Here is a 21,261-nt window from a genome sequence, read left to right as displayed (position 1 = left end):
TCTGCCAAAGCTTTCTCATCCCCATGCATGAATTTCCACATTTACAGCAATTAAAACATGGATTTAAAAGATAATTGTTTGCCAAATATATATTTGTTTTATTTTTAACTCTGGCGAGACGGCATCATTTAGATTATTCCAACTTAATCATTTTAAATATACTCTATTTAAGTAAAACATAAAAAAAAAAACGTTGTTTAATTGAAGTCATTTTCACGGCTGTCTGTTTTTTTCTAAAATTATCAACTATATATTTGGGGACTGAATTTGGCCATGCCATACATGTTTGGAAACATCTGTTACCTTTATTTATTACATACTTAGTAATAAATTCAGGTTTTTTGCATATATGCAATATGCCTGATGTCACAATAACCCTATCAGTTTCCAGGGCGGATACGGATCCTGTAGGGCTGATATGGATCTGCAGGGCTGATACGATTTTTTTTTTTTTTTTTTTACATTCTCTTAATTTCAAATTACTATTCTTTGATATAAAAAGCTACATGTCAGTAGTCAGTGCATGATTATTTATTTATATTTTTCTCGAGTTGATATGTGCTGTATTTCATTACTAAGTACCTAATAAACATAATAAAACATACCCACATCCTGTATCAGCCCTCGACCAATATCGGCCCTCGGGCATTCGGTCCTCTGGCTGATATTGGTGTCTCGGGCTGATACAGGACGTGATATGGAAAAGGGTATGTATTATTCTCCATATATCTCTAATTAGTTCTGTAATTCTAATGTTTTATATTGATATTTTATATTGATAGTTCTTCGTATTTAAGCGCTTGGGGATATCGTAACCGTAAATGTAAAAATGAACATAGGGTGTAGGAAAAAAAATTCACCAATAATTCTGGCCCCGGGGCCACGAACGTTTTACTTAACTCAACTCAAATTTGAGTTTAACTCTAAGTTTTTTACTCACCTGAGTTACGTCTCAAAAAGTGTGCCACGAAAGTTAAAGCAACTCAACTCCGCTGAGTAACAAAACTCAAATTATTTTTTTATGATGTAAGTGGCCTTGGCAATGTAAATAAAAGAAAAATAAATAATGAAAAACATAATCTCTTTGTTTTCCTTTGGAATCTCTTTGTTTTCCTTTGGAATCTACCTCTATAATGCAAATTCACATAATTGTGACGTAATATTTTATGTTTTGATGACGTTGCATACTACAGAACGGCTGTCTCACCAATATGGAAGAAATGGATGTACTGTATGATATCATAGTTGAAAATCCTTCCAAAATTAACGAAACAATATTCGAGGCTGTCGAAACTCCCCTCGCAGCATCCACGCCAAAAAGGAAACCTTCCTGGAGCGACTTAGAACAGAGTGTTTTAATTGAATTTGTTTCAAAAAATGAGCAGAAACTTTTTGGAAAGTTTAAAGGACCGGGGAGGGGAAAAGTAGAGAGAGAAGCTGCCTGGGAGGATGTAGCAAGAGCTGTAAACGAGTTTGTTTATTTCAAAGAATTATTTATAAATTTTCTTACTTTGATAATTTATTTCATACATTTTAAAAATTCTATAAAGTTTAAAATTATTCTCGCTTGTATCTTGTTAAGTTAAATTATAGATTTATTTAATTTATGAGCTTTTTATTTAGTTAATAACACGTCATCTGCGAAGACTTTGAACAGACTGTATATGATGCACAAATAGAAAGTGCTCAGAAAAGAAAGAAAGAAAATAAATGTCAGGTCCATTTTCCATATAAACTTAGCAAAGTGATAATATATCATACGGCAAATGGTTTAGCATAAAAGATTGTACTATTTATAACCCGGGCTACCCTTCCCCTTTTTAAAGATTTTCACTGAAACAAAGATTAAAGCGCAAAGAAATTTTTTCCGTTAATTTAATTTACTTTTCATATTGATATTTTTTAAGTGTGAAAAAACTTGCAAATTACTTATGTGTGTCATGGAGGTGGATTTGATGGGTGCACATGCAACCCCCCCCCCCCCTTTTCCATCTAGGAAGTCTTCATAAAACTTATCATATTCATTCCATACTGAAGAGTTGCAAGTATTGAGCTATATTTCTTTTCACAACTTATTCCCGGTTTATTTCTGTTACAGAATATGTATTTACTTTCGGACAGGAAGGAGGCATCAAAGCAGTATGCCAATTTGAAAGCCAGAGGTACACATCTAAAAATCATTTACTTTTTGTTATTCTGACTATATTCTGAATACAAAGCACATTTCAGTTAAAAAATCAAACCTTGTCTTTTATCTTTATAGCATCGTTTCATAATAAAAAACATAAAAAAAAATCAAACCTTGTCTTTTATCTTTATAGCATCGTTTCATAATATACATACATATATATATATATATATATATATATATATATATATATATATATATATATATATATATATATATATATATATATATATATATATATATATATATATATATATATATATATATATCCAAAATTGAAATAAAGTCTCAGTAATCGGATTACAATATTAAACAAATATAAAAAGAAAACACAAGAATTCTCCGTAAAGCTTTAGCGCTTTCATTAAAAATCTTCAGAAGCTTTACATTACAAAAATGTATACAACGGTAACATAGTAACAATGATTATGACGTTAAACTAAGCGGAACGTTTAATGTCTATATTGTGACGTCATAGATAAAATACTGCAATGATGATGAAAAAGTTCGGGAAAATCATAGGTAGTTTATAAGAGACTATTAAGTTTTGGCTTTAGAATACAAATAAAATGTTTTTCTTTTTCCCGTCTCTGGATATCACTGGCACATCTGAGTTTATAAAAAGGGAAAATGTTAAATCGTTTTTTTCCACAAGTTTCCAGGTGTGCACTTAACTGGATTTGTCTATATTCAGGTGTACTGATGTGTTGCTTATGTACACGTACACGGGCACGGAGACTGTTGCCAGTTTCACCAATATAATATTCTTTGCATCCAGGACATATGATGGCGTATATGACATCTTTCGTATCACATGACATGTTGGCATTAACTTTAAATTCACGCCCGTTAAAACTATAACTCGTCCCTTCTGTAATGTAGTCACATGTGCCGCAGCGAGGGTCCGTACACTTTGACACTGTATAATTATGGTCAGCGAATTGGGAGGAACAAAGTATTCTCTTAAGGTTTTTAGGCTGACGTTTACTGCTGATAAAACGACAGTTTTTGTATGTAGTTTTCGTTTGTTCATCCTCTCTAAGTAAGCTATTTAATTCATAAACAATTGAATTGATGTTTTTATTTCTCGGATTGTACGTGTGAACAAAGGGTATAGTTTCTCCGTCCTTCGCACGTCGTGTGTTTGAAAGTAATTGTGTTCTATCACACTCCTTGGCTTTCATAATACTATTATCTAGCAGTTGCTCTGGGTATTTTTGGCTCAATAAATACAATTTTAATTCCTCCAAACGGATATCCCTCGTATTAATATTGCTCACAATGGTACAGATCCTTCTTGCGAGATTATATGGTATAGCCGTTTTAGTATGGTGGGGATGGCACGATCCGAAATGCAGATATTGGTGTGTATCTGTCGGCTTATAGTATATATCTGTATTTAACCTGGTATTATCTTTTATGTATATATATATATATATATGTACATGTATCGGTAACAGGCGCGAATCCAAGAATTTTTTCCAAGGTGGGTCAATCCCCAATCAAAAATTTCCAACTTAGAAATGTCTTGACAAGCCAAAAAACAAAAAACAAAAACAAAAACAAAACAAAACAAACCCCAAAAAACAAAACAAAACACAACAAAAGCAATCTAAAATCCATTTCCCCAACGTGAAAAAAAAATTGTGTTGGTGTTGGGGTCCACGTTTTCTAGAGGGGGTCCAAATTCGTTTTTTACTTGCTTCAGTATATACTTTTAATAACTCTGCAAATTCTGGAACCCCCCAACCCCCCTCTAGATCCGCGCATTGGTAACGCTCTTTTATTTACAACGGAGTCTCTAAAAGAAATAAAGAGTTTGACAAGCTAAAATAAATTTTATTATTATTATTGTTCTTAACGTAGCAAAGGACAAACTGTCCCAAATTGAAAGACCCAAGACAGGTGGAGGTCCAAAGCCCCCATCCTCAACCCCTGTTGAGCAAGCCATTTTGGATACTTTGGAGGGAAGGCCGTCCTTGCAGGGATTAGACTCGGGTTTTGATTCTGGTGGTTAGAATACTTTCTTGATGTAAATGAAATACATGTAACCACCTTTAGTAATAACCTTAATACTATTTCGAGAGATTTTATATTACTATATTGGATATATACGCAGTTCGAATTACCTAGTAAATCAAGTGAAAAAAAAAAAAGCATATATATATGTTTATTTACTAGACATTCGCAAAGAATACGTACATGTATTAAAATCCTCAACAGATTTTTCACTTTAAAAGCGCTAAAATCGTGAGTTTTTTTTTTTTTAATTAATTGATTTATTTATTTGGAAAAGGGGTCAAAATCCTTGCGCGAAAGCACGAAATAAAAGTGGTAAATGGTATATATTTTTTAAATATTATTTTGCATGATAATTATTGTGTTATATTAAGGAGAGGAACTAGTACGTTGATAAAACTTGTTTCTGATCCTTTTGATTGTCAAAAAATATGTTCAAAACAAACAGAAGTGTGACGGGGCGCTCAAAGTTACTCATATTTTTATTTTATGCATCATTGAATAGTTACATCATTCTGTTTTAACAGAATTAGAGAAGGAAAGGGATCAGGTGGAATCCATCTCAACATGCAGCGAGGGTCAAGATTCATCTTCAGACTGGTACACCTCAGTGCCACCTCGCTCTAATTAAAAGAAAACAAAAAGGAACAGAGTTTATTAATTCTACAGAAAGATCTTCTCAAGACAGAAAAGCGAAAGTTAGAGTTAGAAATGGAGCTGATGCATTTGAAGAAAAAGAAGATGTTAGAAGAAGTTGAAGTTTTACGTCTAGAAAAAGAGAAGCTAAAAGAAGAAATATTGTTATTGAAGTTGAAAAAGAATTAAATAAAACATAGTTTTATAAATGCAAATAAATCATCAATGAAATTTTATTTTTTAGTATATATATCTATTTAAATATCGATTCTATTTACGTATTCAATGCCCAAAAAACACATTGGCGATGTGATCTCTAACATGCTTTCCTTCGTGTTGCCCTCCTACCGCAGGCAGCGCCACCTCGTCGATCAGTTGACCTTGAACAGTTGGTATCGCATCTACAATGTCATGTCTCTCAATCCCAAGATTGTGGAGAACTGTGCTGGCCACAATGATAGCACAAGCTTTGTCGGGCTCCACCCGTAAACCTGTCTGTAGACAAGGAAACCTCCTTTTTAGGATACCAAACGCCTGTTCTATAACTACTCTCGTGCGACATAAGGATGTATTAAACCTCTCCTGTGCTCTGTTACTGGGAGTCAAATATGGAACCATGAGGTACCTCTTGAGAGCATATCCTGAATCACCCAAAATACTGTAAGCATAAAAATTCTATATTCTGAATGGAAATTAAAACAAAAAAATATAAGCAGTTAACTCCAAAAGTAAAGCACTTTAGAACGCCCTTTTAAATACCGTTTACTCGCAAATTTAATTTATATGTTAATGTATGACTGAATTTTCTCCCTTTTGAAGCTAATTATTTTTTTAATCATTATTATCATAATTTATATGTCATAGAAAAATCACCTATTTCAGTTTTCTTATTTATGCCTTACCAGTTTCGAAGAGTCTAGCAAGAGACGATTCTCTAAACACACGGGAATCATGTACACTACCCGGCCATTTTGCAACGCAGTTCACAAATCTAAACGAGGCATCACAGGCCATCTGAAAGAAAGTAAATTTACTATTCTTTTTTTCTTTTTTTTTTTTGGGGGGGGGGGGGTGGTTGCAAGTACAAAAACAAGTTATGTTTCTGCTAAATCTTACAAACAAGAAAAAAATTATACAATGTAATATATTCCCTCGATTATAACATATAATATGTTATATTTTCAAAATAGTCTGACCATCAAATTTCGACAATGTAAATGCATACAATCTGAGAAAAGCATGTCATTCTCTAAATTGATCCTTATCCTTATCTCTCAATCTTGCCATAGACTAAAACCACGTGACTATCATCAGAAGAAACAATTGTATATATTCTATGAAAATGTAATCTTGTGCAAATATCCTTAAAGACTTTGAATATCATCTTGAGTAGAAAAACAGATGAGCATAACAAAAAATCATTTATTAAAGGTATTGGTGGCAAAAATAAAAAAAAAAAAAAAAAAAAAAAAAAAAAAAACAACAACAACAAAACAAGAAACAAACAAAAAAAAAAAAACAACAACAACAAAAAACAAACAAACAAACAAAATAAAAACATTCTATGGTTAAAATATTACATTTATACTTGTAATTGTACTGCAAAACCTCTTAATGTGCGATATCACACAAGTCGTTTTCATATAAAAATGGTGAAAAAGAGAAATTTGGCAACCAATGAAAACGATATAATACGACTTAATTACGATACTTTATTTTCACCTGCACATATAAAGCAATTGAAAAATAAATTAGTTAGGAAAAAAACATGTACATATAATTACAATAGATTATATTCACCTGCACATTTAATGCATAATAACCCTTTCTGCACACATATTCGGCCTCGTTCTGGGCAGGACATCGAATTCGAATTAATGTGCCGTCTACACAGCATACCACATTAGGAAAACCTTTTATAAAATTAAACAAATAAAATGAAAAAACCAATAATAAATGTATCAGTGTTCACATATATACTAATCATCAGTATATTTCAAAATATTTTAAATTCGATTTTTTTTTTCGGGGGGGGGGGGGGGATAATAACCTTTTCTCTTTTCTTTTAATCATTAATTGAAATATTTATTCCATATTTGACCAGAATGAAAAATTACATAAATTATTAGAAAAGACATTAGAAAGAAAGAAATTATCATTAATTCATGCAAAAATCACGAGTCAGCTATATGAACACAAGTAAACAAGATATATAGCACCTGACTTAAATAACATTATATTTATATTTAAACCCTCCCCCCCCCCCCCCAATGTATATATATTGCAGATCTTTGTTTTAATAAGGCTATATTTTTTTTTTCATTTTAGCAAGTGTAATATTATACACCTATTTACTGGCTATGAAGACAATAGCAAGTTTATCGTTCCCCAAGACAGCAACTATTTCCCGAGGCGCAGCCGAGGGAAAAAGTTGCTGTCGAGGGTAACGATAAACTTGCTATTGTCCGAATAGTCAGTAAATAAGTGTATTATTATACCGAAGCAGTCTTTACTTGTGTTACGTCACAATCTGTATAAAACCAGAAGAGTTCCGAGATGAAAAGCGAGGGAAACAGAATGCTGCCGGTGAATAGTTTAATGACTATTTCAGCATGGGCAAATAGCACAAAAACTATTCCACGGTAGGGGCTGTTTGGAAAAAATAGCATGTTTATTCGTAATATTTTCATATAGAAAAAATTCACAGAGGTATAATAAAATAATCTGTTCATTCCCATAACAATTAATTGCTAAAATTGAAATATGTCATGAAACACAGCTTGGATTAACTTCCGAAAATAAAGAAATTTGGGTGATTCCGCGCACCATTCTTTTATGATTTGAAAATTGTGTGCGACATTTCAGATAGTTTTGGTTTTTTTATTATACTTTTTTCTTATGATATAAAGAATGTGGAGGCTTTGCGGAACAGACTATTAAAAGTCATTGAAAGTGTGTTTATTGGATGTTTTATGACGTAACATTAGGCCCAGCGTTCGGGCACTGTACATCGCCAGGTAAGTAACTGCCAAGTACGCAGTTGTTTTAGTCATGTCAATACAGATAATCAAATCTTGGACAAGTATACCTGCTAAACTGTAGAATTTAGTGCGTATCTCTGCAGTTTCAGGAATTGATGGGAAGCGAATGAACTGTCTGGCTAGCGAACAGAGGAAGGAGGTACATGTAACTCCTCGTACAGCTCGTCCTGTAGTCGACTTCGAAACAGCCAGCGAGTCCCCAATACGTTGGTAAAACGCACCCGTAGCAAAGAAACGAAGTGCTAGTAACACCTGTAACGATGGTGGCAGAGCCGAACTCCTCTTCGTCGAATGTTCCAGTTGGTTTTCAATGAGACTACATATGAAGAAAATAGTGGCGGATCTAAACCTGTATCTCATAAAAATTTCTTCCTCTGTCAACGATTCCAGTGGATTTGATCTATCCTAAAGTCGACGTGGTATCCTCTCTTGCCTAATAATGTTTTGCATTATAATGCGCCTGGCAGCCATTTTTGTGTTGAGTTGACTTCTAAGACAGCTACCTAGCAATCTCAGATATTTTGAGAAAAACTCAAGAAAAAAAACTCTATTTGAGTAAGACTCAAGTTTCGTGGCACACTTTATTGAGTTAAACTCAGCGACTTGAGAAAAAATCTCAGATTTGAGTAAAATACAGCCCTTGAGTTTGACTCAAGACGTTCGTGGCCCCGGGGCCTGGTGTTGTAACATGTTGTAACACAAGGAAATAACGAAGAGTTTTGGATCAGATATATAAGTCCGTTAAAAATAATCCTGATTAAGTTCATTGCTGTATATGAGTAAAGGATGAATCCTGATGGATGAAGAGAGAGTTCGGAAGTGATTTGATTTCAAATTCAGATTTATATTATGATCTTGATAATTATATCTTTTGTCATCAACCTGTTAGAAATTTAAAATAAAACACGTTTGTATTGTATTCCTTTAATCTGAAAAATTCTACACATTTGTTCTGAACTTTAATGAGAATCTTTCTTTGCATCCCCTAGCAATAACCCATCTTTTACATATACTAATATTACTATTTTAGCATTTATTTCAACATGATTTTGTGCCAAAACTTATACAACGATACATAATATGCAAAAAGGGGACATTTTCAGACAAAATATTATGCATTATTATACATCAGTCATGTATCAATCCATTACGTATTTTTTATTTCCTTTTATGTTAATCTCTTTTAAATGCAGGGAACAAAGAACCGATCACAAATTCGATTTGGATACATATGCATGTACTCTTTTTGTGTTATATCTATTTATCAAGGAAATATTTAAAAAAAAAAACAGTTCTAGTTCCTATATACTTTTCTGGCCGAATCTGCAAACACATGTATCTTACAATAATACTTTTAAATTGGAACCAAAACAAGGAAATTGAAATTATAGTTATTTTGGAATAGTGAAACATATGTACACTTTTAAATTGATGTTTAGGTTTGTTTATTTATAAATCCAACCTGTATTTGCAGACAAAAAAATCTAGTTCAAAATGACTTTATTTGGAATTGCAGCTACTCTGTATATGAAATGGCAAGGGAGCATGCTTTTCAATACTTGTTCCATGAAAATGAAAAAAAAAATTTCATGGTGGTATTTAAGTAATCAAAAGAACAAATTATGTATAGACAAAATTGTAAATGGTATAATACGCATATATGTCGTTAATTGACTTCATGTACTTTGTATTCATACTTGATATATTTCTATTTTATCAACTGTAGTCAAACAGTGATTTTTTATAAAGCAAACTTAATGCAAATCATCTGTGATAAGAAAACTCCATTACATATGCATTTAAAAAAAATATCTTTATTCTCCTGAAAAAAAATATGTAAAAATTGCATAGAATCAAAATTATTAACATGAAATAAAGAATTACCTAGGTTAAACATTTTGATGCAATATCAGGTACAATAGGCAAAGTTTAAGATGTTCCAGACATATATCAAATACCATAGGTCCACCTTTTATCTAATATAAGTGTCAATATCCCATACCCACATGTAAATCAAAGTTTGATAAAACATATCTTGACAAGATCCTATGGACTATATCAAGATTCCATGGAAAAAAATATCCCCAAAATGGTCTATATATTTAAAAAGAATCTTAAATAGAGAAGAAATCGAATTCCTTCATCTCAAGATCAACTGACTCGTTGCATATTGTTAAAGATACAAACAAGTATATACCGTAAATCTGGAAATTTTAACGTCGATTTATTTTTGCGAATCTGGATCAAAAGTCTGTTGATTAATTTTTACGCTTAAAATTTTTGCGAATCGTCATTTAAACTAAAATGAAAAAAAAAACTCATAAAATTTTCTTAAATGTTTGTAAGTTACGCTGGTACAAACAATAAATTACGAATAAACATACAATAATATTTACATTTCCAAATATTTTTCCTTAAGATTCTTTGCAAATTAGAATACTGTTCATTTTCTCATGAACTACCGTGGATGAGCATGAATATTTCTATTGTTACGTCATAATACCTTACTTGACGTCAAAACTATAGTGCAAACTGTTTTGCTTTAAAAATGACAGTTGAATGACGTAATTTGTGGTAACTCATCAGAAAATAATGTAAATATAAGAAATGAATTTAATTTTTGAAGATTCATGAGGTACATGAACTACAACGCTTCACGCCGGCGTGAAGCGTCGTATAGTTCATGTCCTCATGAATCTTCAAAAATTAAATTATTTCTTAATTAAACTACGCCAACTTTCAATAATCAGATAAAAATCGTAGAAAAGATAAATCATCCAAAGTGTTGAAAGTTTTCATAACATTTTCATAAATCACACATGTGCATAATATATATATAATAATGTGCATAGTATATATAAAATAATATATGTAATCTTTATGTAATCTTTAGATAATAACATTTTTGTTGTTGATTTATTTTTAAGAAAAATATTTTTGCGAATGCAATGCATGCGCAAATTTGCTAAAAATTTATCTACAGCAAAATTTCCAGATTTACGGTTATGTGCTATAAAACCTGGAACCATCCATTAGGTCAGAGATAAGGCATATAAGAAATGTTGTTTCAATGTCTTGGATTACAGGTGAGAATCTTTTCAAGAACACAAAAGTTGCAAAATATGAACTTAATGTCAAGCACAGCGAGTAGCTCAAAGCACTGTTTGCGAAGCGAGCTCTATAGACTAAGCAAAAGAGGAAAGCCGGAATGAAATCTGCATATTCATAGAGCAAATTCTTTAGCTACCATGATTCTATGCCATAATGGCGCATAATAGTAACCCAGCTATTGAAATTTATCCTTACAGAGAGTTTAAAGGACGCAAAAAAGGAAAATAATTGCATCCTCTTAAAATTTAACGTTATCTTTTGTTCAAAAATGAGCAATTTAGACTATGTAATGTAAGAATGTAAGTGCAACTGGCAGACGACGCACAATCTTCACAGTCTAGGCTGAATTTCGTGCGGTTTGATTGGTTGATCAAAATATGTAGGAATAAAGTTAAGAAAAATACGTAAATACAACAGTTACTGTGCTCGCCCAAAAAGGCCAGGAGTGTAGTAACTCCGTTATTCTATATATGTGTGAAACATGTGCAGCCTAAAAGCAATCATTTTAGATGAACATATTTATTATGAATTCTGTCGAAGATTAGGCCAATTATGAAGAGATTGACCTTACTACTTTGACATACATGTAATGGATTAATTGTTATAGAAATATATTTGAGAATCGTGATAGAAAGTTAAAAGGTAATATGCGAACCATCTGTCCTTCCGTTTTCATTAAAACGGAAATGATAAAAGAATTCGAAAGACTACATAAATAATAACAATATCGTCTTTGTTTGTAAGACTAATTATTATACCTGTATTTTTGACGAACTTGGTTCTCATTCTACATCTGAAAATCCTACTTGTACTCAGAGTTCTCTTTCAAATGGATAATATTGTAAACAAGAGACCCAAGGGCCTAACGGTCACGTGAGTACAATACAACAATTTAGAGGATCCATAAACTGATAAATGAAGCTTTTTTGCCCAAAAGCAAGAAAAATAGTATGATTAGCATCAACAAAATAATTGGTTCAGTATCTATCTGTCCCCCATTTATCACCATTACCATGCAGACTATTAACAAAATGTCTATTTTTAACCCCATATTATTACTTCTCACATTGACCTCTCTTGACCTTTGAAAAACATTTAAAAAGATAAGTTATTTTTAACTCATTTTTATTCATCTATTATTTCCAAGTCTATCTGATCATTAAAACTATGAAAGTACTTCTTGTATTATACAATAGATATTCTTGCATAATTCTCGTATTCTATTAACCTTTCAAATACATTATTTACAGTGATTAATTATCAAAGGTGATTGGCAAAGGGGAATAACTTTGGTCATCAGAATACAAGTTAATAGAGCCTTGGCCAGGACTAGAACACTTGACTAAATGGTACAGGTGTTCAAAATTCTGGTAAAAATACCCTTACATATTAAAACTTTCACTCTGTTTGCCTCGAATATACCCAGAAGTATAGAAAAGATTTTCAAAGAAATGCATTTTCACTATATTATTACATAGATAAAGCCCAATCCTTACACCAGTACATCTTACCCATTGGCCATGGACTCACAATTCTGGGAAAAGCACCCTTGCTCATCATAACTATATACTTGTTTCTTTGCTTTATAACCAGTAGAAGAAAAAAAAATTTTGAAAGAAATTATTCATCTTCACTATATAATCAATAGAGCCCCCCCCCCCCCTTCAAAATAACCCCTGACACTGGGGCCATGAATTTCAGAATTTTGGGAAAGGTATTCTTCCTTATCATAACCATGCACTTCCTTTGTTTGAAAAATACCCAGGAGCAGAGAAGAAGATTTTGAAAGAATTTATGCATTTTCACTATATAATCAATAGAGCCCCACCCTAACACCAGAACCCCCGACCCAGGTGCCATGAAATTCAAAATTTCTGAGAAGGCAGCCATGCTCATCATAACTATGTATTTAGTTTATTTAGTATCCAGGAGCAGAAAAGAAGATTTTCAAAGAATTAATGCATTTTCACTACATATACCCAAATATCAATTGATTCTCGCCCTAACACCAAAATCCCTGACCCTAGGGCCATGAAATTTCCAATTTTGGAAGAGGCAACCATGCTCGACATAACTATGCACTAAGTTAATTTATTTAATACCCAGGAGCAGAGAAAAAGATTTTCAAACAATAAATGCATTTTCACTATATAATCAATAGAGCCTCACCCTAACACCAGAACCCCTGACCCAGGGGCCATGAAATTCACAATTTCTGAGGAGGTAGCCATGCTAATCATAACTACCCGTATGTACTTAGTTTATTATTAGTATCCAGGAGCAGAAAAGAAGATTTTCAAAGAATTAAATTAATGCATTTTCACTACATATACCCATATATCAATAGATCCTCGCCCTAACATCAGAATCCCTAACCCTAGGGCCATGAAATTTCAAATTTTGGAAGAGGCAACCATGCCCGACATAACTATGCACTAAGTTAGTTTATTTAATACCCAGGAGCAGAGAAGAAGATTTTCAAAGAATAAATGCATTTTCACCATGTAATCAATAGAGCCCCGCCCTAACACCAAAAGGCCTGACCCAGGGGCCATGAAATTCACAATCTTGGAAGAGGCACTCTTGTTCATCATGACTTTGTACTTAGTTAGTTTATTTAATACCCAGGAGCAGAGAAGATGATTTTCAAAGAAATAATGCACTTTCACTATATATTCAATAGAGCCCCGCCCTAACACTAGAACCCCTGACCCTGGGGCAATGAAATTCACACTTTTAGTAGAGGGTTCAATGCTTATTACAATCATGCCAACAGTTTGACTGCTTGATGTCCAGGGGTAAAGAAGAAGAATTTTAAAGATTGCATTAATTTTAGTGGTTTTAGTCACACTTCTCAGGCCCGAGGGAGAGAGACCATGAAATTCACAATTTTTGTTCCCCTTTACCCATAGATGCTATATGATAAATTCGGTTAAGATTGGATATTCGGTTTCAGAGAAGAAGCTAAAAATGTTCAAATGTTAACGCACGGCGCACGACGACGGACGAAAACGGAAAGCAATAGGTCACCTGAGTGACTCAGGTGACCTAAAAATCATATTTTAGTCTTTAATACTTTTTTTTATTCCAGTCAACGAAAGTGATTTCGATCTACCCTACCTATACTGGATTCCTAAACTTTATAAAAATCCTTACAAACAATAATACATTGCCTGGTCTATCAATTGCTCTACCAAACCCCTGTTTTTATTCCTTGAAAAAAATGTTAACTGCTTACAGGAGAAACAGACATACTGTACGACAGCATATTCTAGAAGTGGTGTAAATCAAATGTGGATTCTCAAAACAAAAAAAAACAAAACAAAACAAAACAAAGAACTTTAAGATTTTTTTTAAATCACATTTTTTTTCAAATGTAAGTAACATAAAAAACGTATCATTTTTCTATAAATTTATGCACTGATTCGTCAACGATAGATTAAAAACTAGGCCTTTGATATTACACAATATTTTAACTTCATGTAATGTAATATATGACGCCAAACATCTTCTCTTCATTTCCACGAATGAGTTTCCTAATAAGCACTTAAATTGATTTCGAAACGAATTTTCAGATGGTAAATTTTCTTTTTCTATTCTTTCATTTATATATATATATATATATATATATATATATATATATATATATATATATATATATATATATATATATATATATATATATATATATATATATATATATATATGACATCAAAGTTGCAAGTCATACTGCTGCAAAATAACGCTAAATCCCTGCCGAAATATTCGTAAGGGTATTTGGTGGGTAGTCGGTAACGTCTTTTCTTCTCATTTCATTAATGAAATGCGGCATCCAGAACTGAAGTTGTGCAATAGTTGCTGTTAAAATTTCAATAGGAATTGGAAAAAATATGGATTCTCCGTGCAGGTTTCAGGTAATGTATTTCTGTGCAGCGACCATGCAGTCCTTCCAATGTTTAACAGCTCATCTATGATTTGCTCTAGATTTTTTCAGGAACATTTTCTATGAATTTTGTTGCTGCAAATCTTCTCCAATTATTGGTGAAGCATATCTATTTACTATCATTCTGTTCTCTTTTAAAAATTAAATCCTGTGTAGGAATTATATCAAAATCAAAGTCATCTCAATCAAATAAATAAAAATTGCCAGACCAATGAGGTCTAAATAACTGTTATCCAGTCCAGACATTGTGATGGAAATTAATGACTGCTAAACCTAATTCTGTATGAACCAGAAACTGGCATTAGAGATGTTGGTTAATTTGAGACCAGTTTAATGGTTTTGTCTCGAGTAAACCCTGTCCTCTAAGCGCGCTAGAATGCTGCTTAGGGTTTTCTACGGGGCATAGAAATCGAGCGATCGCTCGACTTCTATGTCCCATAGAAAACCCTAAGCTACATTCTAATTGACTCTGACGTACTCTATATTTTCAAGTTTATAGAAGAACGCGTCATTTTCCAGATGAATTACTTTATATGAAAATCTGAATCAATTTTTCATAGCATTTAAGCCAATTGAAAATAAAGCTGAAAACAAAAGTTTCTTTATATTAATTATATTAAAATTGACCTTGACAATATACAAAGAATTAACTTTACGCGGTTCATTTTTTTCATGTTTAGAGTCATCGTCGAAACCCACGGGTTTTCTCTCTGTTGCACTACATTCTCATGTACTGTAACGGAGAGAAAACCCGTGGGTTCCGACGATGGTCTAGAATGATCGATCATCGTCTATTTCAAATGTTTAGAATATTGGCCCTGTCCAATTTTCAACAGCAGAAGTTCATCTCAATCAAACAATTTGAATTTAAATTTTACACGTTAATTACATGATAACAACATATCCTTTACATACCCCAGACACAAAAATTTCAAGGTCATAGATAACATTTTCTGATATACGTAAACTACATATGAATCGTGAATCTGCAATTAAATATATAATCTTTTAGATGGCTTTCGGGTTTACAAATTTTTCGGGATGAATTTGTCCATCAAATTCTAATTCTGGGCCAACCGTGAGTTTTCCTCTTATTGTTGAACCCATATTCATAAAATCTCCAATAAGCCAACTCGCGTTATAGTTTTAGTACTTTTATATAGAATCAGAATGGAATTTTCACAACAATACATACATATTGAACAATGATAGAACAAAATAAAAGGATTAACAATAAGTATTAAGAAATCAAGTATTAAACAATTATTGAGCGAATGATGACATTTTAGCGGCATGTATATAATAGAATTAAAGTAGATGAAATATTACATGTAAGTGTCAATAAATATAAACAGAAGTCAATTAAGGGATTAAGTGTCCATCTCTGTGCCTCGGGTAGGATTAAGGATATGTAGAATTTATCACATTTGCCGAAATATACGAAAAGCTTTTATAACTATTTACACGAAGTCCGAAAAATTATTTTTTCACAGTAATTTATAATAAGTCCAAAAAGTTGTATTTTACACGGTAACACACGAAGGCGGAGCATGTGTTACGGTGTAAAAATTTTACACCGTAACACACAAAGGCGGGGCATGTAAAATTATTTTTTCTATCATTGTTCAATATGTATGTATTGTTGTGAAAATTTATAGTCAGTTGGAAACAGACCTTCGGTGCTGATGCATCCCAAACTCATGTAAAAGTATATTCCATGCTGATTCTATATAAAAGTACTAAAACTATAACACGTGTTGGCTTGTTGGAAATTTGTGAATCTGGGTTCAACAATAAGAGGGAAACTCACGGTTGGCCCAGAATTAGAATTAGGTGAACAGATACATCCCGTAAAAGAAAACCTAAAACGTTCTATAGATTAGGTGCAATATAAAAAAGGACATAGAATTGTTCCCATGTTTCTATTAATCTTTGAGGATGAGTGTCTTTGAAAAAAATATAATAATTGTTCGAATTAGATGAAGACGGCTCTACAATTAAGTCAAACTTCAAGCTAAATCTTACTCGTGAAACTAGAGTAATATATTTATAAACCATGCATACACCACATGTGTAATATACAAGCGAATATGCCTACGCAGAAGATACTGATTAGATTGCAAACTACAAACCTATTCTTACACATAGGGACTTGGTTTCATGAAGATTTATTTTGTGTATTGTTGTTTATCTTTGTCTGTATAAATTACCTAATTATGACAAAAATCGAAAGATGCTGAAATTTGCAGTCAAAAAAATCATATTTTAATGTACATAAAAAAAACACTAGGGGATGACAATCGCCATCTTGGATTCCAGAAGGTGCCTCGGTTAACTCTTCATTTTTACCAATATCGATATCTATACTTTTCCTACCGGTGTCGGAAGAGATCTAGCTTCAAAATTGATTGAATAACTCGGTTTATTCCATGAACGACTACTTGCTTAAACAACTATTTAATTATCGCACTCAACTAAGAGGCCTTCTAAGGGGTCCAGGTAGAGTTTACCTGTGATACAATTTTTTCCTGATAAAAGAAAATGGTACAGTTTTTACTTTATTATGCCCTAAAAATTTAATGCCTTAAAAAAGTTTTGAAACTGGCTTAAATATTTAGTTGAGTATATGACTGTGATAAATCAGGAAAGAATATGGCATTAAGGAGTACCATTCTGGAAATAGCACCTCATTAATTGAGGAATTTCTCTGTTTAAGACAGAAAAAGCCTCAAAATGACCCATTTCAAGGGTTATTTTCCTGAAGAAAATAGTGTCCACAGCCGTCGCCCACTATAATTTCAGATATGATGTGTGAAATTCTTTGAAAAATCACATATTTCAAAATCTTTGTGGGCGATGGCTGTGGACAATATCATTTGAAATAAATTTCCTTTAAAAATCGGTGTCTTCTGCAACTTTTTAAGAAAATACGGGAAACTGCACAAGTTTATGACGTCACAATTAGAATTTAGAAGGTCATGTGCGAAAAATGATTTGCAAGATCTTTCTGCATGGAATTTCAATGATTCAGAAAGCATAAGTTTTAATTTTTTACATCACTTTCATTTTTAAGAAAAACAGAGGGCAAGATTTGTATTGAAACCGTACCTTGTTCTTTGGCAAAACACTTTTATTGATTAAATAGTAAGTATAATTGGAGGCACCAAACAACTATTTTTTTTTTTCTATTTGATAAATATTTTAATTTGAAATACATTTGAAATTTTAAAAAGAAACCATACTGCACAGTTCATGTAACTTAATTGACATGTACATGTGCATGTAGATCTGTATATACCTATAGACTTTTCGACTTGTAGGCCTGTAGACCTGTCGACATATAGACCCATATGCTGACCGTTAGACCGTATAATACTATTATCATGTACATGCATTTCTTTTTTAACAGTGTGTATTTCTTTAAGAACGAATGCTACTTACACTCAAATTTTATTTATCTGATCTTCAAGACATCTCTCCTGAGATATGGTTTCAGTATGGGAAGATTAATTGATATTAGCTTAAATTTATTTTTATGTATTAGTTTAGGCGAAAGGTAGATTAGCATTTTATTTTTATTTTTATGAAAAAAAATCATTTATGGAAAAAGAAAACATCATTTGTTTAATTTTGAAATCTATGGATAAAATCTTTCACATTTTGTTTTTTTACATTTCCTCTGAAAAAAAAGAAATATATATATATATATATATATATATATATATATATATATATATATATATATATATATATATATATATATATATATATATATATATATATATATATATATATATATATATATAATGTAAAATAGTAAAAGCATATTTGAAAAATACCAAAATAAAAATAATCGTGTAAAATATAGAAAAAATACATAATACACAAATCTCACTATCCTTAACTGAGCCTCTATGTTCTTACATTACCTCAAATAAATCTACGCATAGAAATGCCTGTTCCTTACTGGACAGTTGCTGAAGGGAATCTGAATAGAAGAAACAATGGCACATGAACTGATAAGTTTAGTTTGCACAAAGGTAAGTTTAACTCCTTATTTCAATTCCTTTTTCCTAGTGAAAATAAGGTTTGCATTCAGTACAAATGAAAACCCACTGTTACATGTATGTCATGGTTCTCCATGGGCTGTTTTAAGTGGCGGTCGAGACACAATTAAATTCTTAAGCGCCATAGTACCGCCACATTAAAATGTAAGCGTCACAGTAAGATCCTCATCGATTGGGAACATACATTTATAAATATCAAACTGAAACTTTAAGACTAATTCAACAATGTAACATTTTCCATTTCTAATTCTTAACGGCTAATTAACTCTAAGCATGCATGATTGGTGTCATTATTTGGCGCGAACAATCAATTATCATTGAGACCCTCCCTTTAAGATTGAATAAAAAGAGAGACACGATTTGTTTTCAGCATCCATGAAAGTGGAAATTGAATTTTAATTTCCAATTAATAATATAGCTTTACTTAACGACGACGGACCTAATTCATTTCTGCAATAGATTTTTTATTCAAATTTTAATATGAAGTAAAGTGAGTTTTGATGAGTTAAAATCAATAAAAAAAAATCATATGACCATCGATGTAGATTTTTAATAGGGTGTGTTTCAAAAGAAGGCGATGGAAATCGATAATTACTATAGGAAGTAATGGGAAATTGCCAGTGTAGGGTATAAGAGTGATCATTGAAAAAAATTCTGCAATAGAATTTTTATTCATATTTAAGGACAATGTTAACAAGACAATTTACCAGCAAATTATGTCAAAAATAAATGGGTCATCGGCTTAGATTTTTCAGGGGGCATGTCAAACTCAGGTGTAGGGCACATTTTGGGGAAAATTTTCAATGAAAATACCTTGTCCAAATAAATCATTTATTTATAAAATTAACAAATGAATATTAATCGAACTATTTACAATATTTTCGAATTGAAAGGAAACGTTTGAATATCTTTAAAAGAATTAAAAATATATATTTTTTTTATATTTTGCAATACATAATCAAGACAATTTGATTCAAGGCATATGCGCGGTTTTCTGCGCAGTAGCGCAAAATTTCGAATTAGGTCCGTCGTCCTTAAAGGTGCTTAGACACAGATTTGAAGTTAATATTTACTCAAATTTTCTGTATAATTTCATGACTTATATGTTGCTATAGCATTTCATACGAAAATTTGATAAAAATCTTATTTTATCTGGAAGTTATTGAAACTTCAAATTTCTGGACGCGTTTGATAGACACATCCTTGCACTTTCACAAATCTTAACTTTATCCTTAGTACTTTAGAAAAGTTACTGTAGCAATTTTGTTGTTTATTAATGAAAAATATCAAAACTATAATGCAGAAATTTCAGAGTAGAAATGTAAAAGCAAAATCCTCTCACCAGTATTGTCAGTCCATGCTCAATGGTGTGTGCTGAGTTTAACAATTGAACACACTCGATGAAACGTAAACATTAACAACAACAGAGCTCGTGCTCTGTTTACAAAAACAGTTTACGTTTCACGGGTGTATTCAATTTGTTAAAATCTGTACACAACTACACAACACTGAGCACGGGCTGACAATACTTAAGTGAGTGGGTTTTGCTTTCACACATTTTTACTCTGAATTTTCTGGATTATAGATGTAATATTATTCATTAATACACAACAAAATTGCTACCTTTCTTAAGTGTTAAGGATAAAATTAAAAATTGTGAAAATGCAAGGATGTGTTAATCAAACGCCCCCCGAAATTCGTAGTTTCAATAATTTCCAGATTAAATAAGTTTTTAGTTTTATTTTCGTGTGAAATGCTAAAGCAACATATAAGTTGTGATATTTTACAGAAAATTTGAGAAAATATAAACTTCAAATCTGTGTCTAAGCACCTTTAAGATAACCAAATCTCTAAAATTAAGTTGGCACTGTGAGCCAAACGTGTACATATACCGTAAACTTGTATTGATGAAATGTGTAAAAACTTACGACAAACCTGTTTAAAATTATTTTATGACTGTAATTAAACTCCCTACGTTGTGTGTGTGTGTGTGAGTGAGGGTGTGTGGATGTGTGTGTGTGTGTGTGTGTGGGAGGGGGATATGGGTGTGGGGGGGTCACTTTTTCACACTAAACATAAATATTGGACAATTCTAAGTAATGTTTATATTCATCAAAAGATTTTTCCCAGTTATTAAATTTATATTTCAATATTTTCGAAATAAAAATCATTTGAGTAAATTAATCACAGCTTTTGATGGCTGATCTACAATCAACTCATATATACATGTATAAGATCTTTAGCGCTATCACATTC

The 21,261-nt window shown here is 32.0% G+C and overlaps 2 protein-coding genes across 3 annotated transcripts; one reads left to right on the top strand and one right to left on the bottom strand.

Annotated features, from left to right (window-relative positions):
- Positions 1–1,211: 1,211 nt before the first annotated feature.
- On the top strand, positions 1,212–4,838 carry LOC133176430 (uncharacterized). The gene is made up of 4 exons (XM_061311553.1): positions 1,212–1,475; positions 2,099–2,162; positions 4,055–4,201; positions 4,735–4,838. The coding sequence occupies exons 1-4, from the start codon at positions 1,212–1,214 to the stop codon at positions 4,836–4,838; spliced, it is 579 nt and encodes a 192-aa protein (XP_061167537.1).
- A 282-nt stretch (positions 4,839–5,120) lies between these two features.
- LOC133176473 (uncharacterized) lies at positions 5,121–5,856 on the bottom strand. Of its 2 annotated transcripts, XM_061311589.1 has the most exons (2): positions 5,746–5,856; positions 5,121–5,338 (listed from the first exon to the last, which is right to left on the bottom strand). In XM_061311589.1, the coding sequence occupies exons 1-2, from the start codon at positions 5,794–5,796 to the stop codon at positions 5,126–5,128; spliced, it is 264 nt and encodes an 87-aa protein (XP_061167573.1). In that variant the 5' UTR covers positions 5,797–5,856; the 3' UTR covers positions 5,121–5,125. The 2 variants fall into 2 exon arrangements, with proteins under 2 accessions (XP_061167573.1, XP_061167572.1); XM_061311588.1 differs by lacking the exon at positions 5,746–5,856 and having other exon boundaries at positions 5,121–5,488.
- Between the last annotated feature and the right edge of the window lie 15,405 nt (positions 5,857–21,261).

This window comes from Saccostrea echinata, unplaced genomic scaffold (assembly GCF_033153115.1).
Source record: "Saccostrea echinata isolate AGI-Se365-2 ecotype Australia unplaced genomic scaffold, CSIRO_AGI_Sech_v1 ptg000075l, whole genome shotgun sequence".
NCBI lineage: Eukaryota > Metazoa > Mollusca > Bivalvia > Ostreida > Ostreidae > Saccostrea > Saccostrea echinata.
Note: the sequence above shows the minus strand (reverse complement) of the source record. Positions and strands in the feature narration are given on the sequence as shown.

Bases quoted from the DNA above. Each gene is read 5' to 3' on its own strand.
- LOC133176430 (XM_061311553.1), top strand. From the start codon at position 1,212: ATGGAAGAAATGGATGTACTGTATGATATCATAGTTGAAAATCCTTCC. The intron at 2,163-4,054 runs GTACACATCTAA...TTCTTAACGTAG, and splicing joins TGCCAATTTGAAAGCCAGAG to CAAAGGACAAACTGTCCCAA. The intron at 4,202-4,734 runs GTTAGAATACTT...CTGTTTTAACAG, and splicing joins CTCGGGTTTTGATTCTGGTG to AATTAGAGAAGGAAAGGGAT.
- LOC133176473 (XM_061311588.1), bottom strand. From the start codon at position 5,461: ATGGTTCCATATTTGACTCCCAGTAACAGAGCACAGGAGAGGTTTAAT.